The sequence below is a fragment of the Corvus kubaryi genome, unplaced genomic scaffold (assembly GCF_017639235.1).
Source record: "Corvus kubaryi isolate FWS band 111438036 unplaced genomic scaffold, C.kubaryi_AGA036_p1.0 split3-73, whole genome shotgun sequence".
Taxonomy (NCBI): Eukaryota; Metazoa; Chordata; class Aves; order Passeriformes; family Corvidae; genus Corvus; species Corvus kubaryi.
In genome coordinates, this window is record NW_024582091.1 from 37,363,347 (window position 1) to 37,390,747 (window position 27,401).

The 27,401-nt window shown below is 39.4% G+C and overlaps 1 protein-coding gene across 2 annotated transcripts; it reads left to right on the forward strand.

The window, feature by feature from the left end:
• The first annotated feature begins 1,950 nt into the window (after window positions 1–1,950).
• LOC121658912 (WT1 associated protein) lies at window positions 1,951–27,371 on the forward strand. 2 transcript variants are annotated; one of them, XM_042016422.1, is made up of 8 exons: window positions 1,951–2,116; window positions 6,149–6,186; window positions 6,269–6,324; window positions 11,134–11,192; window positions 12,896–13,023; window positions 19,260–19,438; window positions 24,186–24,340; window positions 26,146–27,371. In XM_042016422.1, exons 2-8 carry the CDS (start codon window positions 6,157–6,159, stop codon window positions 26,727–26,729), a joined length of 1,191 nt encoding a protein of 396 aa, XP_041872356.1. In that variant the 5' UTR covers window positions 1,951–2,116; window positions 6,149–6,156; the 3' UTR covers window positions 26,730–27,371. The 2 variants fall into 2 exon arrangements, with proteins under 2 accessions (XP_041872356.1, XP_041872357.1); XM_042016423.1 differs by lacking the exons at window positions 1,951–2,116; window positions 6,149–6,186; window positions 6,269–6,324; ... (1 more) ...; window positions 12,896–13,023; window positions 19,260–19,438 and adding an exon at window positions 21,230–24,021.
• The last annotated feature ends 30 nt before the right edge of the window (window positions 27,372–27,401 follow it).

Below are 27,401 nucleotides of genomic sequence, written 5' to 3' on the forward strand. Positions count from 1 at the left end.
CCAAATTGTTGCCCTTATTTCCCTAAACAAAAATTATAGGTGTAGCTTGATAATACACTTACTAATTTGAAAATACTGAAGGAAGACATCCCAGAATATTAAGCTCTGCAGGATGATTCCACTTATCTCTACATGTCCCTGGCTGCCTGCCTCTTGCTCAGCTAGCATATTTCCCACAAATGTAATCTACACTTGCAGAGATAAATTAAAAATAACTAGGTGCTGACAAGGGGTAAAAAATGCAGGAATACTTTCTACGTGCTCATGAACACAAACAATGGTGGAAGGTTTACCATCCCACTCCTTAGAGTGTATCTGAGCTAGACCCTTTATTTGTACTACTAAGAAGACACAAAGGAGGTCTGGCTTCTGAACATAACAGAAAGTAGCCAAACTCTAGACAAAATACTGGGAGATCTTGAGTTTAAATCACCACTGATAGAAAATGTTAGGTATGTTATACACAGAATAGAAGCAGCCTTGAGTGTACCTCTGCATCTATTTTATGTAGAAAAAGTTTCAATTTCTTATCCTGCTTGGTTTATGTGCATTTTTAGTACTGTAATGTTTACGTTTGCACATGAGGAAATCAAGTCAATTTGCTACATTAATGTTCTTATTAAGGCCTACTCTAATATTACAGTGCATCTCTCATGCTGCCATATCCAGCGATGGCTTCATCTGTTAATTGGTATCTTGAATGCTTAAAACAAATACCTGCAAGAAAAGCAGAAGCAGGAAACAGTGTACAATAATCACAGTGTATCTCTTTTCACTTTTAAATGAGGTAAGACTTCAAAGGAATTTATTCAGGTCCTTTCTCCTTGTGGTCACCTTACCACCCTACCTTGGGTAGCCACATCAAATCACTTGTAGCGTGGTTTTGAAACGTTTTAAGTTCTCACCGAAAAAAATCTGTGTATTCATGTATACACATACATGTGGATATTGGACCACGTGCATTGGGTTCTGTTCTGTAGTGATTATATTCTTTCTGCTACCAGTAGCAGTCAGGAGAGATTTCTGGAGCACCTTCAGCACTGACATAGTGACAATCAGTTTCATCTGTGCAACCCAGCTGACAGACTATTTTAGCCTGCAGCAACTTTACGACGTTGCCGGCAAAAGGCAGAAGCATTTACCCAATAGCACAGCTTGCGGAATGTGAAGCTTACGGATGGTAAGAAGGATGAACTTTATTTAAGCACCAGCTCAGTGCTAGACTGCAATAAAGGGCAAACTGTACTTTATTGGTTTTTATTCCCAAACGAGGAAACGGATGTTTCATTTCTTTGGAGGCAGGTGAAATTTAAGTCCTTTATCTTTCATTAGCCACTGACGATACTGGCTCGCACCGACGCCGCCGAGCGGCGGCCGGGGGGCAGGCAGCCCCGACAGTCACGCTGACAAGCCCGGCACCCATCTTGCACTTTATTTACTGCTGCGCGCACTTTTCCTTCCCAGATATCCCATCTTCTCCGCCAGCCTTCCGGGAAGGCGCCAAGCGCTTTACCCAGGAGGCGCCGGGCTCCCGCTCCCCTCAGCCGCTTTGGCGGGAGACGGGCGCCACTCGCCCCTTCCGGCCGGACAGCAGCGCCCCCCGCCGGCAGGAGGCCGCGCGGCACCCCAGGGATACCAACGCTGCGCGGCCCCTTTGACCGACGGTCTTTAAATCGGCGCTCTAATAACCCGCGGGAGCCGCCGCTTCCCGGCGGGGCGAGCGACGATTCCCCGCGGTAGCCGCCCCACAAGCAGCCCAAGGTACCCGCACCGCGACCCGGCACCGCTGCGGCGCCTCCTGCCGCCGCCCCGCGCTGCGTGCGCGCGCAGCCACCGCCCGCGGGGCGGGGCGGGCGCTCATTTCCTCCCTGGGCGCCATTTTGTAGCGCAGAGAACCCGCAAATAAAGAGCGGGCGGGAGCGGCGCGCGGGGGAGCTCGGGCGGGGGGGGGGCGCGGCGGTCTCGGCCGCGGAGCTGGTGGTAGCGGCGGCGGCAGCGGAGCTGGTGGCGGCAGGCGCGGAGGTGGCGGCGTTTCGCCCCCGCTCGATGTGAGGCGGAGTGCGGCCCAGGCGAGCGGCGTGCGAGGGGCGCGGGGCCTCCGCGCCGCGGGCGGGAGGTGAGTGGCCGTGCGGGCGCTCCGCCCCGGCGGGACATACGGACCGGGCAGCTCGCGGTCCCGGGGTGCCGAACCCCAGCGGCGCTTCCATCCCTCACCTCGGGCGCGGGGGGGAGGAGCGGAAGCACTTAGAGCCATTTTGTGCGAGGCCCCGAAGCCTGGCCTGGCTGCGCGACCGGGATCCTCCTCCCCCTGCCTTGGGCTGCCGGCGCGCCCCCGGGAGCCGCGCTTATCGCTTCCCTTGTTGGAGAGGAGCGAGGGCGGCGGGGCGGACATTGCTTGGGCTGGGGGGCGGCCACAGCAGCTGGGTCTGTCAAACACCTGCGGCTGCGCCCCGCGGGAGGGGGGGGGGCGGCACCTCCGCGGTTGCTGAGGCGAGTGTGAGGGCTGACCAGTTACGGTGCTACTGTGAAGGTTTTCTTTTTAGACATCAAAAGGCTCCTCTGTACAAGAAAGACAAGGAGCTGCTGGAGGGGGTTCAGGGAAGGGCCACAAAGACTATTTGGGGTCTGGAACATTTGTGTTGTGAGAAGAGACTGCGGTAGCTGGGCCTGTTTTATCTAGAAAAGAGAAGACTGAGAGGGGGTCTCATCAATACATACAAATATCTTAAAGGTGGGTGCTAGGTGAATAGTGCCAGACTCTTTTCAGTGGTACCCAGGGACAGGACGAGGGGCAGTGACCATAGATTAAAACACAAGAAGTTTCACCTCAACATGAGGAAGAACTTCTTTACGTTGAGGGTGGCAGGGCACTGGAACAGGCTGCCCAGGGATGTCATGGGGTCTCCCTCTGGAGACAATCAGCACCGACCTGGACATGTTCCTGCGCCACCTGCTCTAGGTGATCTTGCCTTGGCGGAGGGGGTGGTGTTGGACTGTGTAATCCCCAGAGGTGCCTTCCAACCCTAACGATTCTGTGATTCTCTAAATTATACGTGTGTATATATATGCACACACGTACGTGCTTTGGGAGCTGGGAGCCCATGCTGGGGTTTTCCCCATGAAACTATTTTTTCTTATCATTAAAATGACTCAGTTCGGGCATAACTAGTAAGGCCTCCTACCTGATATTATTTAAGTATTTTTGTTCACTGAGGTTTTTTAAGAAGTTTTTAAATCCTGTGTTTTATAAACCTTGTAGGAAAAGGTGTGCGGGCTTCTACCAGAGTTACTAAAATTAATGCGCTTTCCCCATTTCACATCTCTTTTAATTGAAACTGCCATAAAAGCCTAAACCACTGAGATTTCATAAAAATTCTTTCAGTGCCTGTGACAGTGTTGCTCTAAGTATGGAGTATGGTTTTATGTTGCTTGTTGCCAGGAGCAGAAATGCAGGAGTGGTGTGTGGCAGCCACTGTCTCTGCAAAATCATGAAAGTGCTTAGTTAGGATAGTACAGTTAAGCTGTTCATAATATAAATCACAAAATAAAATCATGTTAATTCCAGTCAGTTATGCAGGAATGTTGTTTACATTGATTCTTTTTATTGTGGAAAGTAACACTTCATCATGTTCTTGCAAGATATTTCTGATATGGGTAGGAGAGAGATGATCTCTTTTAGAGGAGAGCTGTGTGATAAGAAGCATCTCTCGATGCACAGTGCTTGAGAAGTTACTGTATTAAATTCAAAGAACGAACATTTCAGTTGCACTGTTGTGGTCGGTAGCATACAGATTCACCTGGTCGTTAACTGAAAACTAAGGCAAATCACCGTGACAGTTGCTGTAGCCAGCCTGGCGCTGCTAATGTTTCTGAGAAACATGGAGCACAACGATAGCAGGGATACAGCAGTAGTAAACATCTAAGCTTCTGGTAAGTTACTCCAGGTTCCCAAAAGGCTTTTGTAGGGCAGTAGTGAGTTGAAATTCGTATGTGTGGAAAGAGCACTAAGTGTTTATCTGTAGATAATAGTAACCTAACTTTTCCAGAATAACCTACAGAACATTTTTCACTAGTGTGTGTTTATTTTTTAGTGTGTGGTTCTATCATGGCACATAATAACAGGTGGCAGTAAGACAGTAACTTCTAATGCAGTGGCCCATAACTTCAGCCTTCACTTTTGTGCTCTTGTCTGAAAGCAGAAGGTGATTTTGTAAATGGTGATGTGCTGGGTGTAGAGGTTAGAGTAGCCTGGTCTGGTGCTGGAATTTTGTGTCAGGTCTGGAGATGCAAGGTTGACTACCTTTGGATGAAACATCAGCCTTTGATTCTTGTAGTCATGATTGTGACAGCCGTCATATGTTTGTAATTGCTGTATGCTGCAGCAGGATTTACAAGCTAAGTCTTTGGGCAAATTCACATATTTTGGTATTTGTGTGCTTCTGGTACTTTTTTGAGGAACACGCACGTAATGACTTGATGTAATGTGTGCACCATTTAATCAGAGCTAGCTGTAGTTGTGTGGGACATCTGAAGAGCATGTTTCTCTCTGTAAGAAACTTAACACTAGCTGAGATCTTCAAGACTACTTCCAAACTCCAAAGGAGTTCAAATTTCTAAAAATCTTTAGGAAAATTACTGTGGGAGAGGTGGCAGCCTAAATACAGGGGTCACAAGCATTCCCTGTGTACTCATTCTCAAGTTACTCTGAATGGCTGAGTTGGGCACTGGCAATTTGTATCAGTAGTCTGTTACACTTGTATTTTGCATTTAAGGTACGTTTTTGGTAAAACAGTCTCAAATAATGAGCTGCATGCAGAAGTTAAAGTAAAATGCTTGAGTAACTTCTTGTGAGTGGGAGGGAAGGGGGTGGGAGTGGGGGGGACCTCCAAGTTTAGGGAAGCATTTATGTGCCTGCGTGTTACTAAACCTAGCAGCAGGAAGCTGCCATTCATTAGTGAGATGCTTCTACTGAATGTTTTCTTTCTGTGGGTTCTAATGTCAGCATTTATTATAGGAAGGGAGTGAGTGTTGGTTGTTTTGTTTGTTGTTAACCAGGACCTTGTTTGGTAGGGTGCTGTGTAGTTGTCAGTGGTGTCAGTTAGTGTAGATGGAAAAGGCTCTACTTCGCTGGAATGTATTTGCTCGTCTTACTGACCAACAGTTTTAGGATTTGGAAAAGTTAAATTAGTTCATTGAGTCATTCTGAAAATACTAAGGTAATCCATAAAAATCATTGAGAAAATAAAATATCTCCTACTTAAGAGCATTGTTCCTTGGAAGCTAAGTGTTCACAACCAAGGAGTTGACATATCCTTTCCCTGGTACATGTGCAGCTTTATATGCTTGTCAACTGTTAAAGTTATGTGCAGCTTTTCCACTGGAAAGCATATTGCAAAGATGCATGCCTCTAGGAAACCTTGCATTCATTATTACTTGAATGCCTGTAAGATTTATGAACTCCGTGTATTTTACATAATCATAGTTCTAGAAAATACTGTCTATTGCTTTTTGAGATAAGGAGGCATATAACTCAAGGCAGTGTGAATATTTAACCTAGCAGAATGCAGTCCTGTTGTGCTCTGTATGCACTAGAAGAACTCAGTTTGATGATCTATCTAAGCCATTTATTTTGCATCTTTTCCTGAAAATATTTACATGGGTTTTAAAATAACAATACTTCCTGCTTATTAGAATCTTAGCATGTAAGTACTTGCAAGAACGTGTAATGTTCACAAATTACTCTCTTTTATTCCAAAGAGGAGGAGTAGTAGTATAAATCGCTTTCCTCAGATCCTGATTATCCTCTGCTGTGTAAAATACAGTGTTATGTAGATGTAGACATATACTACGTGTCAGTTTGATACAAAGCTGGGAGGTTTTGATTAGTTAAATAGGAAGAATTGATTACTGATTGGCTTTTTAGACATAAATAGAAAGAAAAAATGCATCTGACTATATCTAGATTACAGGAGCAAACTTGTAGTGTTGTTTTGTACTCTGCTGCTGCATTGTGTGGAATCAATATTTCAGTGGTGTAATACTGCAAATTAAAAAAATTAAGGCTAGAAGTACAAGATTCTGTTTCAGTGTTCCATGTACACTAGAAACTACACTAAATAAAATTCCTTTTTTTTTCCTCTCCCTTCAGAGTTCACAATGACGAATGAAGAACCTCTCCCAAAGAAGGTATGTGTAAAATTACTTGTGACTTCACCCTTCCAGGTAATCATGACAGCTTGATAAGTTATGCTTTTGTTTTGCTTCATAGGTTCGCCTTAGTGAAGCAGATTTTAAGGTTTTACCTAGAGATGAGCTTATTCTAAGGTAACGTAAAAAGTGTTTTTTTCCTTCTCAACATTTTAGTGAACTTTCAGTGGAAGATGTGTGAATTTACTCTTCTGTTGTCTTTTAGCATCCTGTTCTGAAAAACTTTTACATGTTTCATGATACATTTCTTTTGTAAATTTGTTCTCTTGCCTCAAGTATTTTTATTTGTAGTTTGGGGGGGGGGAACACTTTTTCCCAAGAGGCAAAATCCTTAGTAGCATTTTGTAAAACATGAGTAGGAGTGGGGTTTTTTTCTTACTTGTAGCTACAGAAGATATGATTGCTTAGATTCCTTGCTAGATCACAAGTTACTTTAAACATCAGAAAAATGTCAACTCTCTACTTCTCCAGTATGTTTTGCACTTGCTCAGTCCATTCAATTGTCTTCTCAGCATGTTCAAATATTAACAGAAAAATGTTAAAAAGAGTTTTCATCACCTAGAACTTTCATAAGGAAGAGCCTGGCCATCTTTTTCATGTTTTAGAAAGCTTAAATGTCACCACAAAAGCAATTATAGGGAATCCTGTTGCCCAGACCACCTGCTTAAAGAAACCGTCCCAAGCTGCTTGTCTGTGTATGCCTGAACTTTCTGATTTGTAAACCAGGAGCTATCCAAACTAACCATCTGTGGGGCATCTGTTCATCTGCTGGAGTAGTCTGTGCATTTTGGTAAACACTATTTCTTGGCTTTTTGTACGCTGAGTTATTAGCATTATGAGGGTCTCAAGGTAAATTTTGCTGTTTCATAGAACAAAGACTAAATTGTGTAGAAACACAGGGTTACATATGCAACACTTAATGTACATGGTGATCAGCTACTCTCCCTTCTGGGTAAACTATCCTGCCAGCTACTTTTGGGGTGACAGTTTTTTCCAGGGAGTAAACACAGTCTGGCTCTACATGCTTAAACTGGTTTCTGTCTTCCTCTGAGTATCCAGTCTTTTGGGTAGTAAAGAAGAATTTATTTAAACAGTAAGAAAAAAATTCTTCTTCGATAAGTGGTTTTGGCCTTGTGATCCTTTTCATAGAAATTTCTGTCCTCAAGATTATCTTTGGCAGTAGTAAACTCCTAAGTCTTCAAAGCCGTGCCCTTACTTCCTGCAATAAAATTCATGTGAAAGGTACCAGAGCATAGATTCTGTGCCACTTGCTCTCTGACTGATAGTGTGAAAACACAAAAAGGCTGCCAGTTGTAATCAGTTTCTATAACTGCAATGTTTAGTTGATGCTGTAGAAGAGATGAATTTCCAACATATATTCAAGAATGTGATGGAATACACCCAAGGAGGTAAAGTATGTCAGCAGCTCACCTGTGTTAACAAGGAGGCAGAAGGGAATTTGCTAATGACAGCAATGTTACTATTGAATCATCATCTTAGTGTGTAGAAAAACTAACATGCTTTCAAAAAGGGCACTTGATGAATTTAAGGAGAATGACTGTTCAGTATACCCAGAAATTGAAATTTAAATTCTGTTTTGATCATGTCCATTTCATTTGTTTGTATTGATCAGTCTTTCAAACACTGGGGTTTTTTTTGTATGGGAGGGTGAATTATGTGTCTCTAGTAAGTTCACCTCTAATCGTGATTTCACATAAAGCTAGCAATTATTACACTAACTGCTGGCTTCATCTGTAGGCTGGAATAAAATACTATTATTACACATGTATTTTAATCAATGTCATTTCTACTGCTTTGAGACTTAGGAAAGCATGTACTGATCACTAGATTGTCTTGAGACTTGGAATGTATTTTTCTGGTCCATGCTTTGGTGAGGCAAATGCTTTTTAAGATGGACATGTGTCATCACCTTTTGGCCTTTTAGGTAGTAAGTCAACATTGCTGTACAATTGCAGTGATGAAATACGTATGTAGAAAAGATTCTCTTTTTTTTTGGTCAGTTTCTGTGCCATGAGTCCCAGTTTTACTGTTCTTTTCTATGAAGTACATAATTTAGTTTTGCTCATTTTAACTTTTGTTGACTGAACATGGGCAGGACCCAACAGAGAGACTTCAGATCTGACCTTGAGTTTCTGCTTGTCTCATGGCTGTGAACTCATCTTAGTCTTTCCCCTCTTCAATGCAGTAGTTACTTACCTTGACTGTAGGAGCTTCTGAGAGAAAGAAGAGCCAGGAACGCAGTAAAAAAATACTCTGTGGATCATAGCTAAAAATCTGATCAGTATTGCCCTGATTGTTTAGCTGGTAAAACACTGAAGCACTCAGATATGCACAAGCATTTCTGAGGAAATACAGTGTTTTTAGTGAACTTCAATCAACAGGGACTTAGAGCCAGTCCTTTTTGGAATGGCCTGAGTGCAGTGTGTGTCTCAACTCCCAACTACTTGTCATTTGCTGTGAACCCCAAAGTGCAGCATAAAAAATGGGTGCTTCAAGAAAAAGTATTTAGGACTTCATAGCTTCAAATTACCTTTATAAAGTCTGCTTAATATTGTTAGAGAACGAAGGGAATTAAGCAACTGACGTAATGCTGCTCAGTTACCTTCCAGTTCTTGTGAGACTGTGATCCCTTGAATGTAGAATAGATTCAGGAGTGTCCTCCCAGTTCTGCTGTCTGTGTTCTTGAGTGCCTTTCCAAGTAGCGCTTCAGTGAAGCTCTTCAGGTTATTAATTTTGAACCATCAGATTATGGACATAAACTACCATATTGAGTGGAAAGCAAACTGATGGGAGAAAAAAAGCTGGCTTTTAGCCTTTGTCATTCTTCCCCCCTCAGATTCACTGATGAGCCTTAGTCTTCTACAGGTGTACTGGAAGGCATAATCCGGGGCAAGGAGGTTAAGGGTCTAGCTGTGTTCCCTCCCAAGATCTTGCTCATTCCCAGCCTACTGGTGAGGGGGGAATGTTGGAGAATGTGCCTTGATGAAGTGTGAGCACTTCCTAGCAGTGGGTGGAACACTGATCTGTTACCAACACCATTCCAGCTACCAGTGCAAAGCACAGCACAGTGAAGGCTGCTCTGGGGAAAATTAACTCTGTCTCAGCCAGACCCGATACAAGTTGCTTGAACTGCAAGTGTCTTCACCAGGTTTTTGACAAAATACCGCATCTGAGTAGTTAACGTTTTCTAGAAGAGTTGGTGGGCATATGACTTCAAATCCATGACATGGCCTAGTGCCATCTAGGCTTTCTTTTCCAGGAGTTTAGTTCTTGCCTAAATGCTAGCAGTTGTTGAGAGGTGACTTAGAGGTGTTATCTATATGAATGCTATAGAGGTGTTATCTATAGCATTCTTGGCCACCGTAGGCTGCATGATTTGTTTGTGGGTGGTTATTTGGGGGGTTCTTTTTTTTTTCAGGTAGAGGTCTGTCATGTCTACATAACTTGTGTTTCAGGTCCTCATTTCACTTGCTCTGTATGTTACAGGAGTGTGGGGGTGTCACAATTTTGGTAGAATTACTGGTTTTGGGCTGTGGAGGTGTAACTTAAAAGTCAAGTAGTCCTGTGTATTTGAAGACCAATTGTTTTATTGCATGTAATTTTTAAATGTAAAACTAGGTTATTCTTACTAGGTTTGCTGTTTAGTAGACCATTTCAGTTTTACTTTTGGGAGATTGAAATCTCCTGAACAAACAGAATTTTTAATGGTCAAATGGTGAAACTTCTTAGAGCAGAGAGGTTAGTTTAAGGGTTAAGTAGAAATACTGCTCTCTTACAGAGCTTGAGAGTTCATTCATGCTGTTTTCATGTTCAGCTGAAGAAATGTAAAATTTTGTTGTTGCTTGAAGGAAGATACTACATGCTTCCTTTTCCCAGTGGTGTGATCTTGCTTTCTGTTACAGATCTCTGATGCTTTTTAGACCCTTTAATGAGCTGTTTGAATTCACTAAATGGTCAAAATTACCTAGAGGTAGATTTTACAGTTTCAGTTGAGGTAGTGGTGTAGGTTAGAGACTTAAAATAGAGCAGTTATGATGAGTCTGGCATAAAATACGTGTCAGGGAGAGAAGGTGATGGGGAGGAGGGAACAGACACCTTCTTCTGTAGTGGTAAGTTAGTAGATGAATTTGCTTTATAATGTGCAGTTGTACCATCAAGAGGAGCACACATAGTTAAGTGCAGAGTACTACTCAAAAATCCCAAACCGCCACGCTGTGAACTTTTTTCATAAAGCATTCCATGCTAAACTTTATGGCAGACTTTATTTGCTACTGATTTGATGGTTTGTATGAAATGCTGTTTTTAAGTGATGTTTTTTGGCTGCAGATAAATTGCCTAAATAACATGCTTTCAAAGAGTTATTGAACTGTTTGGCTTATGGATGATGAATATAATCAGAGAATGGTCTTAACCTGAATGAGCTGATACAACTGCCTAACCTAGACCACCATTTCTAGTGTTATAATACAGTTTTGCTTGTCTTGTTCACTTGGTAACATAGTTAATCTTGTATTTTTATCACACTTTATTACAGAATTTTGTTTGAATTGTTCTATGAGAATAGGATATATATATATATATAGGGTACTTTACAAAAATAACAAAGTAATTAGTGTTTGATTCCAGTGTTTGTCTAAATTACTAATTTTTAAGATGTGAGTTTTAAGTGTTGTAATGCACGGCTACTGTTTTATTCTTCTGAGATACAAAGCAGATTTAACTATTTCCACGATTAAAAGCCCCTTTTTTAAAACTAGAATTGTCTTCTGTGCAATTCTGTAATTCTCTCTTGACATTTTCTGATTATGTTATCAGTGTGTACTCTGAAAGCTTAGGATGAGATGCCTTGATTTTACAAACTGAGCTTCAGAAAATTCTTGTTTTTTCTTTTTACATCTGCAACAGGTGGAAACAGTATGAAGCATATGTGCAAGCTCTGGAGGGCAAGTACACAGACCTTAATTGTAAGTTAGCTGGGTTTCAAAATGATGCAAGTTATCTGAATGTATAAAGCAGAGTGATCAAGTAGTATCTGTGCTTTCTAAAAGTGCTAGAAATAAGAGATAATAATGTATTATGTCAGTTACTTGTCAGGAAAATAGCCCCTGTTTTTTCTACTGTAGGTTTTCAGCCTCTCCCAGCTTTCTTATCAACTTCTTTTCCAGTTGCAAATTTATCACACCATCTAAAAAGTCTTATTTTTGCATCTATAGGACTCAGACTGCTGGCCAGGGAAAAGCTTCAAAGCATAACCCCATAAATAGGTGTACTTTCAGAACTTTACCGTTAGAAAAGGAAACTTTATGTACCAAAATACTCCCAAGAATATCTGTGCCTTTAGTAGTCTTACAGGATTGTAAGACTTGGAGGGGAAATAGTGTTTAGAAGTAAATGTCTAAAATGAGTCCGCAAGTAATATTTGATCTGATCATTCTTACATGGTCTTTAAAACTTGGTCTTTTGGAAGATAATATGGGAAAAACATCCTACTCCGAAATGAGAAAATATGAATACATTTTGGGAGTGACTGAACAACCAGTCCTAAGTCACTTTTAAAAGCTTTGTTGGCAGCTAGAGATGGAGTGTTTTCCTGTTTTCCACTCACCTCTTCAGTCTAAATACTTGAAGTTGTAGTACCACTTGAGTTTGAAGGGGTTTTTTTGTCAGTCTGGATGGATATCCTCTCTTTTGCTGTTGTTACATCCTTCTAGTGCTGTCTCATGATGTGTTGAGTTTTGGAGAGACTAAAATATAGCAAATAGAAGCAGGTGATTCCATTCACATTTCAAACTGTCTAAACATAGATAAATAAGTTGTTTCAACATTCCCAGTTTCTTGATTTTGGAAACAACACAAGCCATAGTAGTCAGTGTTAATGAATTATCTGCAAAGAATTATTTAGAAATCATTGTTCTGAAGCAATTTGTGATGTTCAGGTTATATTTGCAGCTGATTATTCTCAAGGAATTGGAAAAAAATGAAAATCTAAACTATTAAAATTTTTCATTCTTTTATACATGACAAGTAGCAGAGTGAATGTATACAGTTGGTATTGGGTTGCTTGCATATGTTTTTGAGTAATTTGGAAATGTGCTGCCTTCTCTCATATTTCATATATAAGTTTTCATAAATGTTCATGGATCAGAAGTCTAGTTGTGACAGAATGTTCTTGAATGTCTTACTGTTTGCTCATGGAGTGTTGAGACCAGTTTGAGGATTTCCATAAACAGCACTGTTTTACAGATTGTAGATTGGTTTTTGCCAGAGTACAGACTTTCCTCCTCCCACACCCTGGCCTCAACTCTTCTTACACATACCTGGGCAGTTCCACCTTCCCAAGTTTCAGACTGCAGATTGTAATAATAGTTGGTTAAGCTAGCAGTTTAAAAGTTATTTCCTATATAAACATGGAAACATCTTCAAAATTCTAGTAAGTCTTAAAGAAGGACCAGGGGTATGGATTTAAAGCCACCTGTTGTCAAGTTTTTGTAATACTTAATGATGTATTGGTTTTTGTTTATGCTAGTTATTAACATGACTGCAAAAAGCATAGCTGTTTATGACTTCTGTTTATGAATTTGGTCTTCAGATTCTTTTAGCTGTCTTTTAAAAACTTTCTATGAGAGGGTAGTATAAAACATGCTTTGTGTGTTGTTGCTTGTATTAGCTAATGATGTGACGGGGTTGAGAGAATCTGAAGAGAAGTTGAAACAGCAACAGCAGGAGTCTGCCCGAAGAGAAAACATTCTGGTGATGAGGCTGGCAACTAAGGAACAGGAGATGCAAGAGTGTACTGTAAGTATTTAGAAAGGATGAGTGTGATATTCCTGTTGCAGGAGTATCAGCTTTTGAGCCAGTACTATGTGCTATGTTTTTTGTGGATCTACGGCATCACATTTTCTGTGTTTAAAGAAATGGCAGGGTACTTCAGCTTTTATCGAGTTAGTAAAGATCACTTCTTAAAGTGTGGGGGTTTTCTAATATTAGTTATTTATGTTGATTTTCAGCAGCATTTGTGGTTGGAAGGGCTTTTACTTCAAGCTAATTCTTGCATGTGCCATGCTTACTCTCCTTTAGCATTTATCTACTGTGCATATCTACAAAAATGTTACTTCTGAATATCATTAGAGTCAGGAAGAAATTAAAATGTAAGGATGTGATTGAGTTTATTTGGTTTCATTTAGGGGGTTTTAGGCTGATATTTATATTGCCTTTGGATAACAAGGTATTTGTAAGCCTCTGTTTGGCTGGATAGGTGAAGTTGCTACTGACTTGTTCAAAGTTCTTTTGAAATTTGGCAGCTCTGCTTAATGACTAATGTTCTAAATACATTTTTTGTTGATCTTTGTTTCTCTCTCCTTTATTTCTGGCCACGTTCTGTGACTTTTTCATTTGTGTTTAGCCTTGGTTTCTTGAAGCTATCTCATTTTGGATTACCTTAACATAATTTTCATTCTCCTTGAATCTGGCAGTTTCTGAGAGGATTGTAAAAAGCTTATTGCTAGTTTCAGTAATACACTCTTCAGAGCTTCTCTTAAGAAAAATACAAGCTCTGTGCAAAACTAATAACTAGTATTACAACTTTCCTTTGCTTTTTTAAGTCTTCCTTTCTTTTTTGCCTGAAGGTTTTCAGAGCTGTCAGGTATAGTAGTGTGACTGAACTCTGTACACAGTGCTTTCATTGCTCTTAAGACCATAAGATCACTTTAGTTCACAGTAAGTAGTGCTTTAAACAGGGGGGGGGGAAAAAGAGGGGATTAAACTTTGCAGTGGCAAAAAACGAAGCCCAGAATCACTGAGGTTGGAAGAGACTTGGAGTTTTAGTCCAGCCTGCCTGTTCACAACAGGGTTAGTTGGACCAGGTTACTCAGGACTATGCACTGTTGGCTTTTAAGCATCTCCTAAAATGAACACTCCAGAATTCCTTGGTGACCTGTGCCAGTGCTGAACCACTGGCACAGCAGAATGTGTTTCCTTATGTTTAAGTGGAACTTCCCATATTTCAGTTTATGCCTATCACCTGTGCTTTCAAGTGAGCGCCACTGGCTTTGCCTCCTTTACTCCCCGTCAGGTATTTATGCACATTGATAACATCCCCAGAGCCTTCTCTTCTCCAGATTGAGCAGCCCTAACACTCTCAGTCTCTGCTTGTGTCACATCCTCCAGCCCCTTAATCATCTTCACAGCCCTTCATTGACCTCACCCTGATATGTCTGCGTCTCTCTTGTACTGGGGAGTCCAGATCTGGACCCAGTACCCCACATATCTCACCAGTGCCAGGTGGAGTGGAAGGATCACCTCCCCGGGCATATAGCTAAACCAATAAATACTAAAAATAAATAAAAAGAAATGTATGTTTTTCACCAAAACCAAATTCATGTGTATGGTATTTACCTTTCTTCATCCCTTGAAGTTATAAACTTTAAAGTATTTAATGTTTTGAGTTTGACAGTATGAAGACTATAGGGGTTTTTGACTGCACTTTGTTAGATGTTTATAGCTGCACACTCTTTCCAGAACATCTGCGCAGAAGAACTTCTGAAGAGCTTTTATTTTCAGTATATTTTAAAAAAGAAAAAAGGGTGGGTGACAACCTACCAAAAAGAAACAAAAAACAGACATAGGCCCACACACTCGGGTGGCTCATACTTTTCCTGCTCTTGACTCAAGAATAACAAACACCAAGGTTGTAATCTCCATAGTATATGGAAATAGGAAGATGCATCCTTGAAGAAGAGGTGTAAAAGCTATAACGGAGGCATTGTCACCGTTAAGTATTTTCAAGTTTAAAAATGCACATGGTTTCAAGAAGGTCTGAAGGATCATGTTGGATAAGATGCAAAGCTAAGCTGTAGGTTGCTAAATCACTTAATAAAAACTATTCACCGTGGGCTGTTGTTTGACATGCCTAATTTTAATCCATAAAACAATTTTTTCATATTTTTATTAGAGTTAACATTTTTTATAATCCATACTTACACGTAAAATATACCAGTAACACTTATATGTAAGCCTTCAGTGTTTCCTGTCACATTTTAATTAGAAAGACTGAGCATCTATGGTGTTTAGTTTCATGGAAACTACTGATTTGTTTTTGGGACATTTTATTCTTACAAACTTGCCGCTATCAAATTTAAATGGTTAAAAACTTAATACCATACCATATTCAACTGCTAGTAGTTGTCAAAGACTGAGTTTTCTGATTACTTGTGTAGAACACCTTGCTTGTTAAAATACACCTGCTCTGTTTTAAAATAAGATGTGATGAGCTCTATCTTGGTGTTTTAATTTTCACCCTTTTTAAAAATAGTAGCTTTTTTGTTGTGTTTTTAGCTTATGAAAATCACCAGTTGTCATCTTGAAAGTGTAGGTGTGCATGTTGGAGTAGCAGTAGCAGAATCATTGCCCTTATTCTGTATCAGTGCTGTTCTTGAAGAAAGAAATGGGAGTGGAGCGCATAGCTCCATTCTCTCTTGTGCTCTGTGCTGAGTCTAGCAGGAGAATATATGGATTTCTTCAGAGCCAGCAGCTTAGTAAAAGTCTGTGACAGGTGCTGCAAAGTTACTCCACAGTTTTAGGGTGACTGAGGGCTGCCTTGAAGTTCAGGTGTTTAACATCTTGTGTGCCCTGTTGTCAGCAGTAGCCTTGAGCTACCTTCCTCCAGCAGGAACAACCACCTAAAAGAGGTTGCTGCTCTTAGGGAAGTGTGGGTAAGGTATTGGCTATGGTTTCTACATAAAGCTTTATTTCTGGCAGAGGTGGTGGTAAAGTTAATGCTACTTCAGGGAAAGGCCTTAACCCCCTCCCAGGCTACTGCACAGTTACTGTAAGTCAATAAGTGGATAGACATTTGGAAATACTTGTTGCTCAAATATGGTTTTTATGGAACAGATAACAATGGGTGGAACTTTCTGTGGGTGCAATTGGACTGTAGCACGAGATAGTCATTACTCTTGTGCTTTAGGTTACTGCTCTGTTGTGCTTTTTCTCTTCTGAGTTTTGCATTTTATTCCTTCCTACTCCTTCTTTATAAGAAGGATATACAGTTGGTCTCACTTAGATTGCTTACATTTTCTCTCAGGCACCTGTGATCTGTTTTGTAAATTCTTCATGTTTAGAGTCTGTTCCTTGTAGCTATCTTTGGATGATTTCAGCTGAAAGCATGCAACTATTTCCAAGAATGTGGGAACTAGGGGATTGAAAATGTTACTGTCTGTCTTTAACAAAAAGATAAAAATCCACACAAATAAAACACACAGCCTGATGTCCTCTAAATGGACCGCTTGCAGTGCTGTCCTGCCTTGGGTTGGAACAGAGAGAAAGCTGATACCAAGGTTTTTATTCTGTTCATGAAAATTAGCCCTGCTTGTCCATCTGATGGGCTTTTGAAAAATACCAACTTGTGTGTGCTTTCATGTTTGGGAATATGAAGTCAGTAGGCATTTCAGGTATTAGAGTGGGCATTCCCTGGGGTCTAGCATTGGACATGACTGTTCCTGTAGGTTCAGCTGTAGCCTGAAGTTGGTCCTGACTGCAGGCAAACTCTCCTGCTCCCTAACCCTTACCACCTTGAGTATCAGTGGGAGGTGACGCATACCAGAAAGTGGTTAGAGGGAGCAAGAATGTGAGGTTTGGACTGGCTAAGCAGGAAGACAAACATAATCAGGAAATAGGCAGAAAAGGGAAGACATTTGGGCTTGCTTTGGGAAAAGGTCATTTTGGGAGGAGGTTGCTAGGTCTTCATGGATGAACAGCCTTACAGATGAGAACTCTGGAGTTACAGCTGGAGGAAGCACTTGTGAAGGGATTGAGAAAATTTGAGTTGGAAAAAGTGGAGGGAAAGAATGGTTTTAAGTTTGGGGATGGAATGAGCAAGGGTTGTTAATTGTTCTACATGACTGCTTTAGGAATGATGGTTGAGCTGAAGTCCTGTGCAGGTGCCATCTGCTGGTCTCAGGAGTGTGAGCTGGAGAGATCCCAATGAGATTGGGATTGCGCAGCATTGGTTGAGTCCCCTGGAGTGTTTAAATGCATTTCTGGCATGACTGAGGAGCAGTGGCAGCAATTCTATGTGTTAGTGATTCAAGGAATCTGTTGCAGCTTTTAGATTTACAGTGGAAGAGGGAGGAATCTGGGCCTTAGTAAGACAAGGAACATGGCCTTATTCCCCCCCCCCCCCCCCACCTTGTGATGCCTGTTTAAAAATGGATTGAAAACAGTGTTCCTGTATCATGATTATATTTCTGAAATATGTTGCCAGTGAAGTTGTCCATTTCACTGTCTACTAGCTGTAGCCATCACAAAGAATTGACAGGTTGCTGAAATACTTCAGCAGCAGAAGAATCGAGTGGCTAGAAAATACACATCAATAACAATGAATTAAACTGATCTTTATTCAGTGAGCAGCATATTGCGCATTCAGTGAGGCAAAGGACCCATGGGGTAAAATGCCCTCCAAGAAATGTTAGCATAACCTTAATCTGGACTTCTTGTTTCTAGGCAATGTTTGTATGTGGGTTCTTGAGTGCTTTATTTCTTGAAAATATTTATATGCAGTCCTTTATTCCCTTTATATTTCTTTCTGGATACATAAAAGTTTGTCTATTTAAAGTCTAAAGTATGATGATTCTAGGTTTTTTAAGTAGCTAAGTATTTTTATTTCAATAATACCAAATTAATGTGTCAAAGGAAATATTTCAGTTCTTCCAGTACCTTTGAAACTATGTACTTGAAATAAAATCCAGGAATTTTTGCTGCTTAACAATATATAAATTAAAACACATTATACTCAATTTAGAAGTAACTGAGGTTGCTACTGCACACTGAAGGTATGTAGGGCTTCTGTACTTTGTTTTCATCACTGTCATATAAAGACCCCGTAACAGAGTAACTGCATGTACAGGAGCATAGTTAAGCTGTCAGTGCTTCTGGCCGTGCTGTTGGCCCATGTAAAAGCAAAGAGTGCAGGGAGACTCTTTCCCTTTAGGGTTTGTCAGTGAAACTCTGTTGCTCTCAAGTCTGGTTGCAGGACTGTCTGCCCAGGAAGCAAACCACCTGACTTTCAGTTAATGTCTTTTAATGTCAGGTAACTCCGTTCACCTCTTGCTGATGAAGAAATGCGTATGATACGGGGAGCATAATAAATTGAATTTAGGAATTAACACATTCTGTGCAGGTTGGTGCGATATTGGTGATTAGCAGGATTCTAAACATGTATGCCTAGTACAATTCAAGATAATGTCTGTTGTGATGGGATGAGAATTTAAGAAACCTAAAGTTAATCCCATTTATAGACATTCAAGTTTTGACTAATAAATACTATATTTAAAAGAAAACCTCTCAGTTATTACTTCTGAAATTTTGATTATTGCAAGTGTCTGGGTTCTAAACACATAAAATTGTAACTCCTTTGGCTTGTGGTTATTGAAAGAGAACAAAATCTTTTAATTGCTGTCAATATTTCTAAATTTTGTTGTTTATAAAATACACAATTGTGCATCAGAAGTGACTATTGCAGTTGCAAAAAACCTTAGAAGTTCATAAAACCTTTTTATTACTTGTTTGTAAATATTTCTTGTCAGTTTTAGCTGTAATGTTCCTTAATAACTTATGCTGGACTTAAGTGGGAATTAACTGTCTGTTTTAAGCAGATAATTCTTTCCATATGCTCTTTGTTCCCCAAAAAGAGTGCAGGAAGATACAAAAGAAAGGGAGCATTCTAATGCTCCAGATACTGTTCTGACAAATGTAAATTGACATGGAGAAAATGATCTGGGATCTGGAGAGGAATCTGCCTTGAAAGGTTAAGCATGGCAGGTGGTAGGATGGGGGCTTGGGTGAGCATGTACATGAACAGGGGTGCAAGGAGTGCACAAGTGATTTTTGTCCTGTGTTTTTTGGGTTACAGTGTGAAAGAAGGCAAGCTATCTTGATGTTAACTTTGGAGTGACTATTCTTATTTGTATCAAAATTACTTATAATTTTTCTTTAATATTGTATTAATAACAGCCTTTTTTTCTTATTTTATGCAGAATCAGATTCAGTACCTCAAGCAAGTTCAGCAGCCTAGTGTTGCCCAACTGCGATCAACAATGGTGGACCCAGCCATCAACTTGTTTTTCCTAAAAATGAAAGGTGAACTGGAACAGACTAAAGACAAACTGGAACAAGCCCAAAATGAACTGAGTGCCTGGAAATTTACGCCTGATAGGTAAACAAAACAAATACTCCCCAGTCAAGACTTCCCTGACAGTCCCACTACGAGAATGCTATGGTGGGACAGCCAAGTACTCGTTTCCACACCAAGACTCAGACGTTTTGAGGCAAAAGCCACATTCTTATACTGTCCAGCTTGTAATGCTTAATGTAAAACTTACCAGATGAACCTTGTGTTTCAGCTTTTTTCTCCCCCTTTGCTTCAGAGGCCTGACAGCGTCGGACTATTCTGAAGAAATGGCCATCTTCGAAAAAAAATCTTTTCTAGAACATGTAGACATTTGCAAAATTGTTCTATTTGAAGAAAATAGAGGGAGAAACAGAAGTCTTAAGTCTGTGGCACACTGTGTCTACAGACAGTTTGGAGGAGAGAGAACCTAGAGCTTATAAATCATGAATTGAACATGTAAAATTCCCGTAAAATGTAGAAGTGGAATATGCTTCGCTCTTAACCTTGAGCCTAGTGACTTAGAGACACTGTAAGTCAGTTTTGCCAATAAGACTGTGGACTTCCTGCTTGTTCACTGAACTGCTGGGTCAAAACTTGATGAGGTGAATTTTGCATTAAAGAGTTTACTTGCTAACCAGTTCTGAATAGCCATGAGAGTGCTATTTGGTATCACAACAGTGGTAGTGTACACATTTGCCTGTTTAGCCTTTGGGCTCTCTAGCACTTGATGCAGCCTTAAGTCACTGTTGCTAAATAATGAACTGTTTTCTGGATGGTTGGTAATACTGTGGACGCCTCAAAATTAGGACTGTACGAAAATGTACGTTCCATCTAAAAGCAGGTTTAAAATTGTTTGAAGCAATATATATTTGATCACAACTAGCATGTATAAGAAAAACTGGTTGTGATAAGAATTTCACTGCATGTTTTCATGCAGAAATGAGAATTTTTCGATCTTCATACTAAGAACTGATCTCAAATGCTCAATACAGGAGGCACATGATGGCAACTGTCTTCAGTGTTGGTGGGGTGTTTTTTATTCCGTTGTATGCCTGGGTTTTTTTGTATTGTGCTTCTTTATAAAATGTGCCTTGAAATAGTTGTAATATAGAGTTCAAGGAACACTTCTGGTTCTACTGTTGTATTGTGAAACTCCTGGGATGAACGAGAACTGAACAGGTTGTCATTTCTGCATTGTCTCGTTCGCTGAAAACGAAGTCAGTATTTTAACAAACCAAAAAAGCCTTAAATGCATGCATTTTTGTTGGTTGAATCAGTGAAGGAGTTTTTGCTACTCTATTGATGCCTCTGTTCTGTTGTCCCAAGTTACTTGTAAGAGTAGCAATCTGGGACAGTTGGGAGTGCACATCTGAGGTCTGTAAAGCAAAATGTAGATTTGGTGTAGCATTTGTGTGTTTGTTTTTTCCCATAGCAAATAGAGTTCTATTTAGTAATCTGAGGTTTTGATTTTTTCAAAACAGTTGGGCAACGTTTTATGACTCAGTCTGATCCTAAAAAATTCATTTTAAAATTAAAAAGATACATTCAGCTGTCACAGAAGGTGATGTATTCTAACTGTTTTGATGACTTTTATTAAGATGCCATTAATAACTTTGACTTGGAAGTATCTTTAACTGTTTGTGCTTCAGATGATTAATACGGGATCAAAGAGTAGTATACTTATGCAGGTTTATTTTTTTTTGCATGAGTAATGACTTAACAGCAAAAGAAAAATCCACAGAAAAATTTTACCTTTTTAAAAGTGATACATCCGGAATGATTTTGCTATAGCAGTATCTAAGATTTTAATGATCTAGCATCAAAACAGAGGTAAGACTTATATTAATAAATTGTCAATGTGTTACCAAGCCATTTGTAAAGCTCACTATAATGTGTTGAAAGAGACATGCCATGCAGATTGCTTGTTTCTAACTTGGAGTTGAGAAAATTATTTAATACGTTTAGATACAGCTTGGTTGTTTTCTAAAGTCCTCAGGCTCTAAATGTGTGTGCAACTGAGGAGAGACAAGTAACTTGTGACTTCCTTTCAAACTCAAGTGTCAAAACGTTATTTCTGTAGCATCATACATAATTTGCATCATATAATTTTAAGTCAGTGGTGTGAATGTGCATAATTCATACATGCAGTGGCTGGAATATAGAAAGTTAGAGTTATTGCCTGGTAAATAATTGAGGCTGTCTTTGTTAACTGGATTAAGATTTTACTGGTTTTTATTTCTTGAAAGGTAAAGAAATTGGCTCATGTAAAATATTTGTAGTTTTTTCTCATTCGTTGCATCTTGCACCCCCCTTCTTAATAGCATTAATTGCCCATCCTTGTACACAACTACTCATTTCATGGCATCTGGCTTAGTTTTTGAAAGAGTCAGTGGTCCTATTCACATCCTAAACAGATGTTCTTGGGGTGGATAACAAGTTAACTGCAGCCCTAAGCAGAGTTAGTTCTGGACCTTAATGTAGATAAGGCTGTGCAGCATAAACATTGCTGATGTCTGGAGGGGGAAATAAAAGGGCACATAATCAAAGGAATGGCTATGCTAAGCCATTTTAACCATCATTAAGCGGAATATAAACTTGGAATAAAAATTAGTTGAAATGTCATTTTGCAGTAAACCTAGTACAACAAACTCTAGTCTTCTGAAATTTAACCACTTACATTCTTACAGGTTTTGTTGCCTGTATGTTCCAGAGGATTTGTGAAAACAATGCTGAACTTAGTTTTACAGTTAATAGGAATTATTTTAATAGTTATTGGATTTGATGTTCTTGAATGTGTTGTCTTTTTTGTAAATTGTAAGGGTTACTCTCTACTAGCTCAGAACATCTGGAAAAATTTTGATGGGAAGAAATAGCATTATAGGTAACTATGCAAATTTCTATACAGGTAATAAATATTTTACATTTTGGCAGGAATTAACTTGAAGATATTAATGGGATTCTAAAATTGTCCCAATTCCAAGGTAACTGGTACTTGCTGATTCTGCAATTGATGTTGGTTTGTGAAGAGAAAAGCATTAAATGACTTAAGCATTGTAAACTTTTTCTACTTGTAGTGATGATGAATACAGTAACAGGAATTTGCAAATGGCTAAAAATCATGTCTGCCTAATAACTTTTGGGATCTGTCACATTGGTTATCTCCAAAGTGGTCCTGCTTTACACAGAATGAACATCTCTAAGGAAACTTGCATCTTAAATGTGCGACTTGGACTGTATTAGGTCAGCACAATTTAAACTTCAAGGACCTGGCATTGGACATCACATCAAGAAAGAAAACAGGCTGCTGCCTTTAGCAGAGTTTCAGGCCTCCAGGACTTTACACAGCCAGATTCCTTCTGGAGCAGCCCATCTGAAAGATTTGGGAAAGTCAGTTGAAAAATGTTAAATGGGGCAGAGTTGGCAGAACTTAAAAGTTGTCTAAGGCTTGAGTGGTCAGAAGGTAGTTAAGGAAATTGCTGTTTTAAATTCGTCTGGTTGGGTATTTTGGTTGCAGGAGAGAACTGTGGCTGTGATTGTAGCAGAAATGTCCTGTTCTACTTTTTTAATTCTCAATTTTTTTTCCAGTATTTGTCACTTGTTTAAAAGCATACAAAAAATTAAATGACCTTCTTGGTCTTGAAAAGTAATGCAAGTCTTGCTATTGAATTCACAATAAAACTGTTCAAGTTTGGGGGTTTTGGCAGAGCTTACACTTCTATAGAAAAGATGACAGCTTCATTGTGGTGCTGAGCCTATGAAAAGGAGAACTGTTTGGGGATGCTATCCTGACTTGGCAGACTAAGTGTCCTAGAGGACTTCAATTTTTCTTTTGTGGAGTCAGCTGTATTGCCTATATATTAATTTGCATACTACTTCCTATAATGCTTTACAATGAGATTTTTATCATGAAGATTAAAGATGTGTAATGTTACCAATTTAGTAAAGGAAATCCTGTCAGTTCAAAGTAAGTTTTCCTACTTGTTCCACATTTCCTTCAGAAACTGAACAGCCTAATGATCATTACTTATGATCTGAAATACGTAATTTTAAAGGAAGTAGATAGATAATATACCCTTTCCTTGATGTCCTTCTAACATTTAGCTACATTTTCATTCCTCCTCACCATACAAGATGTACTTTAGAAATGCTGACCATAGAAATCATGAAGCAGACACTGCATGTGACTGTCAAACATATAAGCTGAGTTGAAAAACAGACATCTCGTTTTTTAAACAAGAGTACCTGGACAGCATTCAAATGAATGTTTAAACCTCTTAAAGAAAAATGGATGTCAGTATGAAAAATGAACATGAGATTTATTATTTCCCCCAAGCAACTTCCTTTTCTTCATTCAAATTCAATTACTAAATTTCACTAGTACAGCAAATGGGGAATGATTTTGCTTATAATTTGCTGTGCAATCCTTGCTCTTTTGAATTGCAAAGCACATCTTTAATCAAATATGTAACTCCTTTAAGAATTAGTACATGCAAGATTGTGCATATTGATAATCCAGATGTTGGTATCAGAAAAAGTACAATATGCTTATTCATATTTTCAGTAATAAAACTTGCCTTCCACTTTGTGGGACAGCGACAGAAGATCAACTGGCGATGGAACAGCATGTGGTAACTATAGGGAGACTTTCTGCTATGACAATTATGTTGAGGCATAATGTTCCTTGAATTGTGACATGCAGAAATTGCATCTCCTTTTTGTCTGTAATTGTGATTGAGGAAGATACCTGAAGGTTTTGTATTTGTTTTGTGATAGATGGCTCTTTCCTTTGCAGCCAAACAGGGAAAAAGTTAATGGCGAAGTGTCGAATGCTTATCCAGGAGAATCAAGAGCTTGGAAGGCAGCTGTCCCAAGGACGTATTGCACAGCTTGAGGCAGAATTGGCTTTACAGAAGAAATATAGTGAGGAACTTAAAAGCAGTCAGGATGGTAAGGGATTTTTTTAACAAAAATAGAAGTTGCCTTGCACTTCTGCAAGTTTAATTTTGTGATGATACACATAATACAAAACCATCTTTGCCAGTATGAAAGGGTAATATTGAGTAAAATATGACAATAGTATTAACTGGTAGTCTTAGTTAAACAAACAGAATCCTTAACTTTGGGGGAGCTGGTGGGATTCGCAGCTCCAGTAATGTGGTGTTTGAAATCAAGATTTTTGTCCTGTAAGTCTTGCTATTTAATAGGGAATGTTTAGACTCCACGCATTACTGGTGAATTGGCAAGATGAAGGCTGTTAACATTACATAAAGCCTAGGCATGCACTGAGAACAGAAAGCTTCTTGTTAACTCTGACTCATTTGGAATTTATTTTAAAAAATTGGCAACTTTTAACAACGCCTAAGAATATAAAAAACTGTTGGGTTTTTTTTTTCCCTTTGGTAACTCAGATGAATGAAAATCTCATCATGTTTACAGTCTGAATTTTGCGACACTGTAAACCTAAATTGAATTTGTCTAAAAACTCTGACCTCTTGCATAATTCAAATGGAGGGGAAAATGCAAGTTTAAAAGTCTTCAGTCTCAAATTCTTTGTAGTGTCAGTGGCTCTTCATACAATGTTAGAGTAGGTTATCTGAAGTTTGGGGATATAACCTATCTAGACATCACATAGACCTGAATATCTTTTTGTTTGTTTTACATGTGAAGTTTGTAAGATACTAGAAATTTGATAACGGCATCAAATGTGGGATGTCCTGCATTTTTAAGGATAGATCATATTTTCATCTCTTTGAGAAAGTAACAGTATAAAATAGCTAGAACTCTCAAGGTAGATGACTGTATAATGTCATTTTGTGGGAATAGTAACTACTGTTTTGGTAATGCACTTCAGCAGAATTCACCAAGTACGTAATGGAAGCAAGTGTAGACATTCTTTAAAGACTGCTGCTTTTATGTAGTAATTTCCAGCACTGAATTGCTTCTTCCCCATACATGAATCAAGATATCGATATTCCTGTGATAAGTTTTCCTAATGATTGTTTTCCATAGCAGCAAGAACACTTTTTTTATTTTCACAATATTAAGCAGTTTGCATTTTATTTGCTCTGTCATACTGATGGTGCAGTTGGATTGAAGACTGAGTCAGTGTTTCTTATACTGTTTTGAGATCAAATTTGTTTTGTTCCAGAATGCAGTCCTAATTGTAAAAACCTTTTTCTGATACATAAATATTAAAACACCCTGTGAAGGTTGTTAACACTCTTGTTGGTAAGGTCTTTTCGTGTCCTCGCTTGAAGGATTTAAAGGATTAAGCACAGTAAGAATTGAAACCTCCTCGAAATACGATAAAAAAAATAATTCCTTTTTTTTGGCTACTGAATAGGGTTTGACAGTAACTCAGATCTGTTACGTATGGATGTGGTTCATGGTCACTTTTACAGTATTTCTGCTAGAGATTTATACTTGAGCAAAAGACACATTAGGATTTACTTGCAAAATACTAATTATTGTAATTGAGCTTTTTTCTAAATACCTTCCATTCTTGCCCAGCAATTAAATTTTTCTCACATATTTTGAATAGCAATATAGAAAACAGGTAGATACCACAATTTTTAAGCGTTTCTCCTTCAGAGGCAGAGTATCAAAACCAGTGCATACCTGATGGCTAAGAAATAGTTCACTGAAAAATTTCAGCATAAAATAATGAGTTATGGGATTTTAATTTCTTGTCTGAGATTCAAGCTATATATGGGCTACTAAGTGTTTGCAACAAATGTGTTTTCTTTACATAGAATTGAATGACTTCATCATCCAGCTTGATGAGGAGGTAGAGGGTATGCAGAGTACCATTCTAGTTCTTCAGCAGCAGTTGAAGGAGACTCGCCAGCAGTTGGCACAGTACCAGCAGCAGCAGTCCCAGGCCTCCAACCCAGGTACCAGCAGGACTCCATCCTCTGAGCCCACAGAGCAGGGAGAGGCTGTGGGCAAAGACTGCAGCCGCCTGGCAAACGGACCAAGCAATGGCAGCTCCTCCCATCAGCGGACGTCTGGGCCTGGATTTTATAGGGAGGGTAGCGGCACGGAAGATGACTTCCCAGCTTCTCCAGGGAATGGTAATAAGCTGTCCAACCACTCTGAAGATAGAACTGGTAGAGGAAGTGGTAGCTACATAAACCAGCTCAGTACTGGGTATGAAAGTGTAGACTCTCCCACTGGCAGTGAAAACTCTCTCACTCACCACTCAAATGACACAGACTCCAATCATGATCCTCAAGAGGAGAAAACAGTGAGCATGAAAGGTAACAGAACTGTGGGTTCTCGTCATGTCCAGAATGGTTTGGACTCCAGTGTAAATGTGCAGGGTTCAGTTTTGTAACATTTTTCTGCAAAATTTTTATACAGTGTCATTGAAATTGGGAGAGGATACTGTCCAGAAGCCGTTTAAATTAGTGCATACTTGTCACAATTTTGCCTTTTTGTGGGTTTCTTTTTGCTTCAATACCTCTGCCACTTCGGAAATTTTAACAGTTAATTACGTTGAATGTTGCTAAAAGGACGTTTGTGTAGCTCAAGTTATTTTTATATGAGTTAATGTGAAGTTGAAATGGAAATTATTTCCATAAAGTATAACATAAATGATGTCTGTACAAATCTGTGTATATCTAGAACCTGTGCTGTGTAAGGGCATTCTTACTCATACTGTTATACTTAACACCACCTTCAAGATTTGTCATAATAGCTGTGGGTTTATGACTGCCAAGTTTGCCCAGTACAGTAGTTTTATCACTAAAAAGATGGACTTACTGAGGGAGTCCTCTAGTAGTTTCAGTGTTAATTACAGTTTTTCCCACCATACATCTGTGCATTTTCTCCTTAGGTGACCGAATGTTTATGAATTGTGTGCATAGTTACTCAGTTTTTAAGAACTGTTGTATCCTGTTGATGCATATTGCTCTGTGACTCCAATATTATCTTACCTGTACTGACCAAACCTAAATAAAAACTTTTAATAATGTAATTTCTTCATTGTTCTGCATTGGCTTTACAT

Excerpts from the sequence above, each read along its gene's own strand:
- LOC121658912 (XM_042016422.1), top strand. The coding sequence starts at position 6,157 with ATGACGAATGAAGAACCTCTCCCAAAGAAG. Across the intron at positions 6,325-11,133 it reads AGAGATGAGCTTATTCTAAG|GTGGAAACAGTATGAAGCAT; the intron begins GTAACGTAAAAA and ends CATCTGCAACAG. Across the intron at positions 19,439-24,185 it reads TGGAAATTTACGCCTGATAG|CCAAACAGGGAAAAAGTTAA; the intron begins GTAAACAAAACA and ends TTTCCTTTGCAG.